Below are 12,961 nucleotides of genomic sequence, written 5' to 3' on the forward strand. Positions count from 1 at the left end.
TCTTGAAGGTCAGAACAGGGCTGCACAACTTGGCCCGCCTCCAGCTGTTGGACTACAACCCATCATTCCCAGTGGCCAATTGTCAGGGATGATGGGAGCTGTAGACCAACATCAGCTGGAGGACCGAAGTTGTGCAGTGCTGGGTTAGAACTGCTGTGTTTCTAGGTTCTGGGTTAGGAGCTGCTGTGTTTGGTCGGACCAAGGGTCCATCTAGTCCTTTGAATTACAACTCTTATAATCCCCAGCCACAGTAGCCAGGTATTATGGGAGCTGTAGGCCAACATCTGCAGGAGGGCCGAAACTGAGCAGCCCTGTCCTTCTCAAGGCTGCTTCTCAAATGTCAGAGTGGGAGCATCTTGATTGACATGTGATGAAATTACTTGACAGAACTCCAATTGAAAATAATAGGACAAGTTAGTCATGACTTGCCCTAAATTTCAAAGGGACTTCTGTTGAGTCCCTTTAGTCAAGGGGTCAGTCGTTAGTGTGCACATGGGTAGATGTATTACTATTAACACTAAAGCAGCATGCAGGACACTGCCTGCTATTTTGTACACTATAGCTGCTGTAGATTTCATACTGGAGAACAATGAGGTTTTTCAAATATATCTTTAACCACTAGAGAGCTGGGGGTGCGGCTGTAGCTTAGTGGTAGAACACCCAAAGGTCTTGGATCAAATCCCTGGCATTTCTAGGCAGGGCTGGGAAAGACTCCTGTCTGTAACTTGGGAAAGCTGCTGCCAGTCAGTACAGACAATACTGATCTAGATGGACCAGTGGTCTGACGTGGTGTAAGGCAACCTCTTGTGGTCCTAACTAGGGATGTGTGAATTGATTTGGTTACAAATAGATTTGTACCCAAATCTAGCTGATTCGGGCGATTTGGAGACAGACCAAATTGCTCCTGTAGTCCATTGTCTAGATTTGGGTCCAAATTGAATCATGCCAGATTTGATTTGAATCACTTTGAGATTCAGATTCCCCCAATTAATTTCCCCAGGTTCTCAGCTTTCAATTTTTTAAAAAGCTAAGCTCTAGCCCTTGTAGAATTGGAGTTATGGAGCAAAATGTGTGGTCACTATTTTTCAAATGTTAAGATTCTTTGGTGTATAATAACTTTTCCTCAATAAATACCTATGAGGATTCATTACACACCTTCATTTCTTCTATTCATTTTGACTGTCTTTGGACAGTGCCAACTGTCAACTGCCATGTGCCAACTACACCCCACTCCCACCCACAAGGCAGTGAAGTACTACTCAGTTTATGTTCTAGGAATTTCTTCAAGTGTTTAGACTCTTTGGTGTCTAATAACCTTTCCTCATAATGAATCCCTATGAGGATCCATTACACACCAAAGAATCTAAACACCTCAAGAATTCCTAAAATATAAACTGAGTATAAAGTGGCTTGAGGATTGGGGGGGTAGTTGGCACATGGGATGCCACTAATTTCCCACCCACAAAGCAGTGGGGTCAAAATGAACAGAAGAAATGAAGGTGTGTAATGAAGACAACAAAGAATCTAAACACTTTAAAAATTCCTAAAAAAAATAAACTGAGTATCCCTCTGTGTGTGTGTGTGTGTGTGTGTGTGTGTGTGTGTGTGATAGTTGACACATGGCAGTTGACAGTTGGCACTGTCCAATGACAGTCAAAATGAACAGAAGAAATGAAAGTGTATAATGAATCCTCATAGGGATTCATTAAGAGGAAATGTTATTATATACCAAAGAATCCAAACATTTGAAAAATAGTGACCCCACATTTTGCTGCATAACTCCTCTTCTACAAGGGCTAGAGCTTAGCTTTTTTTTAAAAAAAAAAATTAAATAAAGCTGGGGATCCATGTTAGGGTTAGGATAGGCCAACTTCAAATCCCTATTATTTCCTATGGTGAAAATATACAAAATCAGTAAAAACAAAAACAAAAAAAATTAAAAATCAACCAAATGATTTTTACCACTGCCACACTGCCTTTGAATTTGGATGGTAGGTGGCATCCATGGGGACCTACCCATCACCCAAATTTGGTGCCCCTAGTACTGTTTTAAGTGGTCCAAATCAATCCAAATCTGAATTGACTCTGTTGTGATTCAGGGGGACAGATTTGGACACAAAACAAAACAGATCTATGGAGGACTGGCTATTGCAGAGTAAACCAATATAGCATACAGCAGGGGAAATAGACCCTCCAGCAGTGTGTAACAGGGGGAGTGATCCTTAGTGTGACAGCTAGGGTGTTACAAGCATTTCCTGTTTTCATCTGTGAAATGCTGGGTATACATGAAAACCTACTTGTTGCATCAAACTCTTTGGAGGAAAGTGGGATGCAAACATGATATTTGTATGCAGTCTGGGATTCTAATCTGTGTTTGTGATTGGGAAGGCAAAAACTAGAAAATGGCTAATTCCTGTTTTAAAAAACCCAAAAAACTGGAAGACTGGGTAGTGTGAATGCCTTCAGGAAACTGCTATCCAGTGAAACTGATCATCAGCTTTCTTTTTTCTTAGGTGAAAACGAATGAGTACAAAAAAGTGATGGGTGTGCTGGATATCTATGGCTTTGAGATTTTTCAGGTGAGTGCTGGATACTCCCTGAACTCTTTTCTTCAAGTCAAAGCCTGCTAAAGGTCCTGGGGGAGGGGGCTGCAGACAACAAGCACACTGGTACTTCAAAATTGTGTGTGTGTGTGTGTGTGTGTGTGTGTGTGAGAGAGAGAGAGAGAGATATGAATATGTTTAGGGGTTTTCAAACTGGAATCTCCAGATGTTGTTGGACTACAACTCTCATCTTCCCCAGAAGGAGCATTTCCAGATGGGGCTTTTAGTTCAGAATGGAGGGTGGGAGTTCACACATCAGTTGGATTCGCGCCAAAGTCCGTGTGAGATATTGGGAAGCCCTTAACACAAGATTCGGGTTTTTCATTCCGTGTTAGAGCCTAGCCTGATTTATGTCCAAGGTAAAGAAAATCCACTTTTTGCATTGGTTTTTTCGGAGGGGGGAGGGGGGAATTCAAACTCACAATAAAGTCTTGCAGTAAACCCACAGTAACCTGCTGTCTGGGAAAGCTGCAGGCAATGTGTCTGGGGATGACAGAAGTTGTAATCCAACAATATTTATGGACCTGAATTTCAGAGCCCATGTTTTAGGTCAAGTTGCTATCGCGCACAGATTTCCAGATAGTACGACTTGACTAGCAAGCCAGAGGTTGCCGTTTCGAATCCCCGCTGGTATGTTCCCCAGACTATGGGAAACACCTATACTGGTCAGCAGCGATATAGGAAAGATGCTGAAAGGCATCATATCACACTGTGCAGGAGGAGGCAATGGTAAACGCCTCCTTTATTCTACCAAAGACAACCACTGGGCTCTGTGGGTGCCAGGAGTCGACATTGACTTGATGGCACACTTTACCTTTACCCAGATTTAAAGCACGTCACCTGGATTGCTTAGCCTGCCCAGATTCCCAGCTTTCATTTAAAAAGAAAAGAAAAGCTAAGCTTTAGCCCTTGTAGAAGTGGAGTTATGGAGCAAAATGTGTGGTCATTATTCCGCTCAACTGCTGGACTTGGATTAAGGCAGGTAAAGCACAGAAGGCTGACTGGGAGAGAAAGGCAGGTGAAGCAGCAAAGGCTAGCTGGGAGGATCACAAGTACAGTAATCACCTGAGGAATGTTGCCTTTGTTTTTTTTAACCAGCAGGGGATCTCTATCAGGAAGTTGAGAGGATAGCTTGATTTTGATGTAAATCACTGCCTACCAAGCTATGTATTGTAATGTTTAAGGGTTTTAGTTTAGTGCAATCCAGTCTGTGCATGCCTACTTAGGAATAACTTTGGTTTCAATCAGATCTTCTTTCAAGGAAGTGTGTACAGAATCAGGGGCGTAACGAGGCTGGAGTGGGCCCAGAGACAAAATTTTAAAATGGGCCCCTCGCTGATACACACACACACTCACTTCACATGTGACTTGCCTCTGGGGGGCCCCTCGAGGCGTGGGGGCCCCCAGGCAGCCGCCTCCCCTTGCCTAATGGTAGTTACGCCCAATTGCAGCCTTAACTGAAAAGCTGTGCTTTTTTGTTGTTGTTTTTGTTGTTGTTCTATTGCTGCTGTTAATATGTCAGACTTAACATAGTCTTTATTTATTTTCTATAGATATTATTTTGTTTTTGTGTGCTTGCTTTAAGCCACCATGAATTCTCTCTGCCTCCTTCTCTTTTTAAAGCCTGTAGTCATTTTGGTATTACATTTTATGTATTTATCTCAGGATGTAAATGGTGACGGTGACAAGGATGAAGCATGAAAGCTTAATCCCTAGTGTCAGTTTTGTAGGGTCAGTTATAGAATTTAGTAGCAATGAAAATGCACTCAGAGTCAGCACTGCTCCTCAGCATGAGCTTTCATTATCTTCAGCTTCACCAATAAATAGCATATTTAAATTAGCATATTTAGACCAATAAATAGCATATTTAGAGTGCCCAGATTTGGAGAGCTTGAATACAGCAACCCTAGTTTTAGGGAGAGATCAGGGCTTGGTATCAGGCTCCAATGATGTGGGCAAAATTTCATATATGGGGTGAGAACCAGGTAACATGCAATCCTTTTACCTGATCCAGTGCTATTTCTGCTGTTTTGCTTCCAAAATGTTTCTATTTCTCTCTCTCTCTTCTTTGCAGGACAACAGCTTTGAGCAGTTCATTATCAATTTCTGCAATGAGAAGCTGCAACAGATCTTCATCCTGCTGACCCTGAAGGAGGAGCAAGAGGAATACATTCGGGAGGTAAACCCTTTTTCTGCAGCCAGGCTGGTCGATAGATACCAATACTCTGTGCTAAAAGGGGGGAAAACTGTGTAGGTGTTAACCTGTCCTCAAAGTGCTGTGTAAATAGCCACCAAGGTTCACTCCAGGGCCAGGGAGTCATTGGCACATGTATTTCTTATGTTAGTAGAAACACTAAATAAATACTAAACTAGGAGTTTGTTTTATGTGCATTCCACTTCTATTCGAGGCCTGGAAAAGCAATGATACTAAGATTGCCAGCATTCTGGGGCACAATACAGGATGTGTGTGTGTGTGTGTGTGTGTGTATGTGTGTGTGAGGCAGGGCCATCATTACTGGGACTGTTGGCAACCTTATTACACCCCCACCCCACTGGATTCTCCCTTCCCGGGAAGCGTGAATAATATTTAAATGAGTATAAAACGGGAAAGATTGTCCAAATGAAGCCAGGGATGTTAAATGGGTTAAAGCCGTATATTTACCAGGCCGGGGCGGCACAGAACAGTCTATACATTATTTGGAACTAACTGAAGCAGGTACTCAGCTTACAATAGGGGCTACAAAGAGCGGAGAAAACATCGGCTGCAATGGGGGAGGCTGGAAGATTTTTCTTTTCTTTTCCTTTTTGAGTGAGTGGGCGAATGGGGCAGCAGTGGCACATGATTTGTTACTTGCTGCTGCTGCTGCTGCTGCTGCTGAGCTTCAGCCTCATTGCTCTGCCACTGCTGGGGTACTGGGAGTCCTCGCAGGGGCAGGGCAGAGGGAGCAGGGCCACTTCAGAGAGAGGGGAGTATTCTGAAGGAGGACTGAAAGAGGCTGAGCCACTGCACACAGCAGGCTCCTGTGCAAGCCCCGCCCACCTGCCAAACAGCTGATTGCTTGGGTGGGCAAGGCTGGAGGCTTGGAGCAGCTCAACAGCAGAAGCCTGCAAGGAAGAAGGGAAAGAGCTCCATGGAGATCATGCTGGCTGCTGCTGCCCGCCCCACCACTCCATCCACCAAAATACAGCGGAAATCCAGGACTGTTGGTAACCCTAAATGATACTCACTTCTCCAAGAATACAGTTTTCTTACCCAGAACTGACTGTGTCTACATGGAGGCAGAGGATAATGCCCTTTCCTTGTTTAAAAAACCTTCTCCATAAAGAATTGGCATCCCATAACAGCCCAAAGTGCTTTCACAAGCTGTGGTTTGCATGCTAAGGAAAACGGGAGCAAACAATGCCATCTGGCGACCCTTCATTAACATGACCACATTCCTGATGATGATATTATTTTTCTTTACACAGTCAGACAGGTGTTATTGACTGGTTTGTTTTATCCAGACATCGAATCCTTCCCAAGGACCTGGGATGGCTGAATTTTATTGTCAATGTTGTTATAGATATCATCGCAGAATATAGGCTGTTTGCAGTAAAGTTGCTTTTTGTAATTGGCTGATGGTGATTTCTGTGGCCCCTATGGTGCTGAGGTGCTCTTCAAGGTCTTTTGGAACTGCACCCAGGGAACCAATTACCACTGGGATTATTCTGGTCTTTTTCTGCCACAGCCTTTCAATTTCAATTTCAATTTGTAGATCTTTGTATTTTGTTATTTTTTTCTATTTCTTTTTCTTCTATTCTGCTATCCACTGGTATTGCTATGTCAATTATTTTAACTAGTTTTTCTTTCTTCTCGACTACAGTTATACCTGGTGTATTGTGTGGCAAATGTTTGTCGGTTTGCAGTCGAAAGTCTCATAATATTTTTACATCTTCATTTTCTATAATGTTTCCAATTTTATGGTCCCACCAATTCTTGGCTACAGGTAGCTTGTATTTTTTGCAGATGTCCCAGTGTATCATCCTTGCTACTTTGCCATGCCTTTGTTTGTAGTCAGTCTGTGTCAGTCTTTTTACAACAGCTGATTAGGTGGTCCACTGTTTCATCTGCTTCTTTACAAAGGCGGCACTTGCTGTTTGTGGTTGATTTTTCGACTTTTGCTCTTATTGCATTTGTTCTTAGTGCCTGTTCTTGTGCAGCCAGTATTAAACCCTCTGTTTCTTTCTTCAAGTTGCCATTCTTAAGCCATTGCCAGGTCTTGGTGATGTCTGATTTTCCACATATATTGTGCAAATATTGACCATGCAGTGGCTTATTTTTCCATTTTTCTGCTCAGTTCTTGACTTGTTTTTTCTTGTAGGCCTGCTTTCTTTCATTGGTGTTGAATAGTTTCTTGCTATTGGCCATTTGAAGTGCATCTTCTTCACTGTCCTTGATATATTCTTCAAGGCCTCTTTTCTCCTCCTCTACTGTTTGATGGACTTGCAGCATTCCTCTTCCACCTGAGCTGTGAGGGAGGTATAGCCTATCGACATCACTGCGGGGGTGCAGAGCATGATTGATGGTCATGATTTTCCTGGTCTTATGATCTAGCGTCTCTAGCTCTGCCTGGGTCCAGTCTATTATTCCTGCAGTGTATCTGATAACAGGTATAACTCAGGTGTTTATGGCTTGTATGGTGTTCCTGCCATTGAGTGGAATTTTCTGACTCTCCTGATGTATTCACTTCCCATTTTTCTTTTAACTTCATTGTGTGTGATGATATCAGCCTGGAGAATGTCCAAGTATTTGTAATGTTCTTTCTCTTCCAGGTTCTTGATGTTGCTTCCATTGGGCAGTTCTATTCCTTCTGTTTTTCTTATTTTTCCTCTGTTCGTTATTAATGCAGCACACTTGTCTAGTCCAAACTCCATTGCTATATCGCTACTGATTATACGGACAGTGTTTAGCAGTGATTCGATTTCTGACTGGGACTTTCCATACAACTTCAGATCATCCATGTACAGCAGATGGTTGATTTTACTTGATGTTTTAGATGTTTGGTATCCGAGGCCTGTTTTGTTTAGTATTTGTGAAAGTGGGATCATGGCGATTACAAACAACAGAGGGGATAGTGAGTCCCCTTGGAAAATACCTCTTCTAATGCTAACCTGTCCAAGTGTCTCTCCATTGATTGTTAACTGTGTACTCCACATGCTCATTGCTTTTTTAAATAAATATCTGAATGTTTTTGCTGACACCAGTTGTTTCTAAACATTTTAGTATCCATGTGTGAGGCAATGAGTCAAAGGCTTTCTTGTAGTCAATCCATGCAACACTTAGATTGGTTTTTCTTCTCTTGCAATTTTCTAAAATCATTTTGTCAATTAGCAGTTGGTCTTTTGTGCCTCTGGTGTTCGGGCAATTTCATTTCTGTTCAACTGGAAGCTGTTTGTTAGTTCATAAGTGTTGCATCACTTCATCTGCTATTATTCCAGTTAATAATTTGAACATGGTTGGCAGGCAGGTTATCGGTTTATAATTACTTGGAACTGCACCTTTTGCTGGGTCTTTCATGATGAGATGAGTTTTCCCAGTTGTTAGCCATTGTTCAATATCACCTCCTTGCAAAATGTGATTGAACTGTTTTGATAGTTGTTTATGAAGGCTTGTTGGGTGTTTAAGCCAAAAGCCAAGCAGTTCATCGTCGCCTGGTGCAGTCCAATTTTTAATTTTCTTTGCTCTTTCACTTATTAATTCTGGTGTTATTATTAGATCTTGCATTTGTTGGTTACATTTTTTGATCTCTTTCATCCAGCCTGCTTTTTTATTATAATCTGTTGGATTGTCCCATAATTTCCCCCAGAATTGCACTGTTTCTTCTTTATTTGGTGTTTCTACGTTTCTTGCAGTTTCTCCTTCTGTGCTTTGGTAGAAACGTCTCTGATTCGACTGGAATCAGAGATTATGATGATGATGATGATGATGATGATGATGATGATGGTTGTTATTACTTTGGGCCAGCTTCTTTGGACCTCCCCATTCTAGTCTGCCTCTGGGTTTTAATCTCTGGTTTACAGACTTTTTTCTGCACTGCTATCCATCTCATGATGATCTAATATTAGGGATATGCACAAAATGTTTCAGTGCCTCATTAGAGAGGTGCTGAAACAATTTGGGTTGTTGCCGCCAAAATGTTTGGGTGGGGGCGAGAGGTAGCATTAAGGAGCAGGTATGCAGGTCCTTACCTGCTCCTCTGCTGCCCCACCGCCACTCTGGTCGTGGCACTGTGCTGCTCAAAAGGCCATGCGCGGGTGCTTCCCTGTTCCCAGCAGTCTGCATGCATATGGTGGCCACATGCGCATGGCCTTTTGAGCAGCACAGTGCCACGACCAGAATGGCGGTGGGGCAGCAAAGGAGCAGGTAAGGACCTGGATACCTGCTCCTTAATGCTACCTCACATTAAGCAGCCCCTCGCAGCCTTTTGAGCAGCACAGCACCGCGACTGGAATGGCGGTAGGGCAGTGGAGGAGAAGGTAAGGACCTGCTTACCTGTTCCTTAAAGCTACTGTTCTCCGCCCCTGCCTGCCCAAAATGTTTCGTGCACATCCCTTTATAATATCTCCTAAGAGGGGCCTAGAATCAACTAGTCCATCTGGTGGTTGTCTTGGGTTGGGTTCTTTTTGCCCCTTTTCTGTGGGTGTCTTAGTTGCTATAAAAGTGGGTGGTAGGCAGCCTGAGCATGTTCCAAAGTGAACTTGTTGCCAACGTTCTCTCCCCCTCAGGGCATTCAATGGACATCTGTGGACTTTTTTGACAACAGCATCATCTGTAACTTGATAGAGGATGTAAGTGTTCAAACCAACAATGAATGGAGTAGAGACAGGTGTTATTTCAGTTTAGATGCCACCCCTTGTGTGGCCATTCATTTCATCCAATGCTGGTGAGGTGCTGGAAGTTAGTGATGTGTGGGAGAGCCAGTGTGGTGCAGTGATTAGAGCATCAGGTTTGGACGTGGGTTCAAATCTGTGCCCAGCAGCTGTTACCAGTAGCCTTAGACAAGTCATTGCCTCTCTGCTCACCTATCCCGTAGCGTGGCTGTGAGCCTTCAACCATTGCTCTGTTCTCCTTGGAGGAAGGGCCAGATACAAATGGAACACATGCACATGTAATAAATTAGCATGCCCCAGCATAGCTCAGTACCTTATCATGGCCTTCAGTCCACCTATATAGGCTCTGCACAATATTGCAACATCTCCTTCCCTCTGCCACATCACCTCCAGATTCCTTCTAGGACATTATTCCTCCTGCTCCCAACAGAAAGTCTTCTTCTTGTTCTTCTTGTAGAAGGTAATGGTGTACCAGGACTGTAAGGTCCCATGAACGCCACCTACTGGAAGTCCAAAGTAGAGCACAAATGTCCAGAGAAAGGATGGACTTATAAATATTCAAATTGGTGAGACGACTTGAGAAATCTCCACAAAAGAGAGGTAGCAATCTTCCAATTCTGACGATCTGAAAATAGCTCCAATAGCGCATGGTCTGAGAACCTTTGTACTCGGACTGTGTATCACAAGAATGACTGTGCCATGTGAAACAAATTCATGAAGTAGTGAAAGGCCTTTGTGAGCCCAAAGCACTACCCCACCCACAAAGGCTGCTTGCAGCATCTCTGCATGGTTGACGGTTCTGGTCTTGCCCCCTTCCAGTCAGCCTTCCAGACTGGGCAGGTAGTTCTGTTGTGCCTTGGTGTTGCAGCTTTCTCCTACAGGCTGGCCTTTCCTCACACAGAATTAAAGCACAGGCCTTACAGGACAGATGGCATGGCTCTGCACAGTCCTGGGGCCCTGCTCTCTTTTCAGAAACACTTGACTTGCCAGGCTTTTGTACCGAACCACAGAACAGAGTCTCCCTCCCATCAAATTCCAGTCCTGGTTTCCCCCACTACATTTACAGCAGAACTTCACAAAAAATCCTTTTTTTCACAACTCCCACCCCCTTTGCCACAGACAGGCTCTTCATTCTTTCCAACAAATCCCTCATTGGTGCCAAGACTCAGACAAGCTTTTCAATGCAGTGGTTGTGCGAGGTGGGGGGAGTGTGGAGATGGTCCAAGGCAGTAAACACCATCTTTCCCTGCACAAAAGAAGCCTGCTCCAGTTTCTCTTCCTTGCCTTCATCAGCTTTGCAGATTAAAAGCCCTTTTTTTAGTGGGGGGGGGGCAGAGGCAAACTAACAAACAGGGGCTGGCTAGAATCTTCTATTTTGTCCTTCTTGGAAGGTGGAGGTGGTGGGGAATGGGATAGAAGAGAGCCAAGGGGCAAATACTACAGCTGCAGGAGAAAAGGGGAGGGAGGGCTTCTTCTAGGAGTATTAATACTTATGTGGCACTTTTTCTAAATGCTCCAGCTGCCTTCCATGTATTATCATAGTAATTCCTTACAACAACGTTGTAAGGTGAGCCACAGAATTTATTATTATTATTATTATTATTATTATTATTATTATTATTATTATAACCCGCTCTTCCTCCAAGGAGCCCAGAGTGGTGTACTACATACTTGAGTTTCTCTTTCACAACAAGTTCAAGGTTAGGCTGAGAGAGAAGTGACTGGCCCAGAGTCACCCAGCTAGTTTTATGGGGATTTGAACTCGGGTCTCCCCAGTCCTGGTCCAGCACTCTAACCACTACACCACGCTGGCTTTCCATATTATTATCTCCATACCACATACCTCAAGGACTGATAGAGAATGGCTTGCCTACAGCCAACTGAAGAGTTAATTGGGGAGATGACTTGGAGCTGGCACCTTCCTGGCTCATAGCTAATTTCCCTCTCTCTGGATGTGGATTTGGAGGCCTCTTCCTCTCCCAGCTACAGAAGAATGCACACCACCTTCATTCTCACCCTCCTTCTGTATCAGCAGCTGAGACACTTGTCCAGTTTGTCTAAGCTGAATGCCTGGTCGGGATGGGGTGGCATGGGAAGACATTGCATTGTAAGTAACTAGTTCTTCTTTGCGTAGAGCAAAAGTGGGATCCTGGCCATGTTGGATGAGGAGTGCCTTCGGCCAGGGGAGGTGAATGAAACCACATTCCTGGCCAAACTCAACCATGTGTTTAAAGATCACAAACATTACGAGAGCAGAGCCACACAGAATGCCAAACATATCATGGACTCTAGTTTGTCTGCCAACAACTTTCGTATTCACCACTATGCTGGCAAGGTAAGTGGTGCTAAGGGCCTTTCTCAGTTGGTGGTTGAGGGATGTGGGGTATAGGAGGGCTCCATTCTGGGAGTGTGGTGGTTTAAAGTGGGGGTTTCCAACCTTGGGGTCCCAGATGTTGTTGGACTACAACTCCCATCATCCCTAGTTACAGTGGTCTTTGGGCACGTGACTGAATGCTCCTCCATCCAAAAATTCCTTCCACCTGTAAAAAAGATGCCAAGGAGAAGGGTTCTAGCTTAGACTTCTCCTTGAGATGCTTGTTTTCTCTGTACAGGGATTTTGGGGGGCATGAAAGAGCATTCAGTCATCTGACCTCACCACCTGCAATCCAGGAATAGGTTTCTGGCCTCAGTGAGAACTAGGCCTAAGTGGGCAGAATTTACAGCAAGGTGTGGTGGTGAGTTTCCAACTGCTGAGTAAAAGGAAGATTTTTATTTTTATTTTTATTATTTAACATTTATATCCCGCTCTTCCTCCAAGGAGCCCAGAGCGGTGTACTACATACTTGAGTTTCTCCTCACAACAACCCTGTGAAGTAGGTTAGGCTGAGATTAGGGATTAGGCAGTCCCAGGGGAAGCTTGGACCTCTAAAGGGGAATCTTAGAAAGGAAAAGGTTCAGAGCCCCTTGGGCATAAGGGTGGGGGGTGTTGGGTTGGAGTCAGAGGCTGACATCCCAACTAAGTTACTCAGTAGCACCACTCAGGAGTTACTCTAAAGAACTACTAAGTTTCTATGAGATGTCTTCTAATAAATTGAGTCAAGATGTCGGCCAAAGAACTTGGGTTCCATCTTAAGATCTGCCTCTCTTGCCTTCAAGTTGAGGCTTTCCCTTCATGTGCCTCCCCAACATATCAATGTGAGAGGCACTATGTTCAGTTGGAAGGCATGCCTGAGGCCTACCTATCTGCTGACTCCCCTCCAGGTGACTTACAATGTGGCTGGATTCATAGAGAAGAACAATGACCTGCTCTTTAGAAACCTCTCACAAGCCATGTGGAAGGCGAAGCATACACTGCTACATGCCCTCTTTCCTGAAGGAGATCCCCAAAAGGCCTCACTCAAGCGTCCCCCAACTGCGGGCTCCCAGTTCAAAGCTTCTGTAACCACCCTCATGAAGAACCTCTACACCAAGAACCCGAATTACATCAG

The 12,961-nt window shown here is 44.1% G+C and overlaps 1 protein-coding gene across 1 annotated transcript in view; it reads left to right on the top strand.

The window, feature by feature from the left end:
- The window catches only part of LOC128345526 (unconventional myosin-Ia-like), a 71,520-nt gene that overhangs the window by 31,951 nt on the left and 26,608 nt on the right, over window positions 1–12,961 (top strand). Inside the window, exons 13-17 of the mRNA XM_053297582.1 lie at window positions 2,514–2,579; window positions 4,678–4,782; window positions 9,369–9,431; window positions 11,608–11,808; window positions 12,735–12,961. Of these exons, the coding sequence (XP_053153557.1) occupies window positions 2,514–2,579; window positions 4,678–4,782; window positions 9,369–9,431; window positions 11,608–11,808; window positions 12,735–12,961 (662 nt within the window). The remainder of the gene's footprint in view (window positions 1–2,513; window positions 2,580–4,677; window positions 4,783–9,368; window positions 9,432–11,607; window positions 11,809–12,734) is intronic.

Source organism: Hemicordylus capensis, chromosome 2, assembly GCF_027244095.1.
Source record: "Hemicordylus capensis ecotype Gifberg chromosome 2, rHemCap1.1.pri, whole genome shotgun sequence".
Taxonomy (NCBI): Eukaryota; Metazoa; Chordata; class Lepidosauria; order Squamata; family Cordylidae; genus Hemicordylus; species Hemicordylus capensis.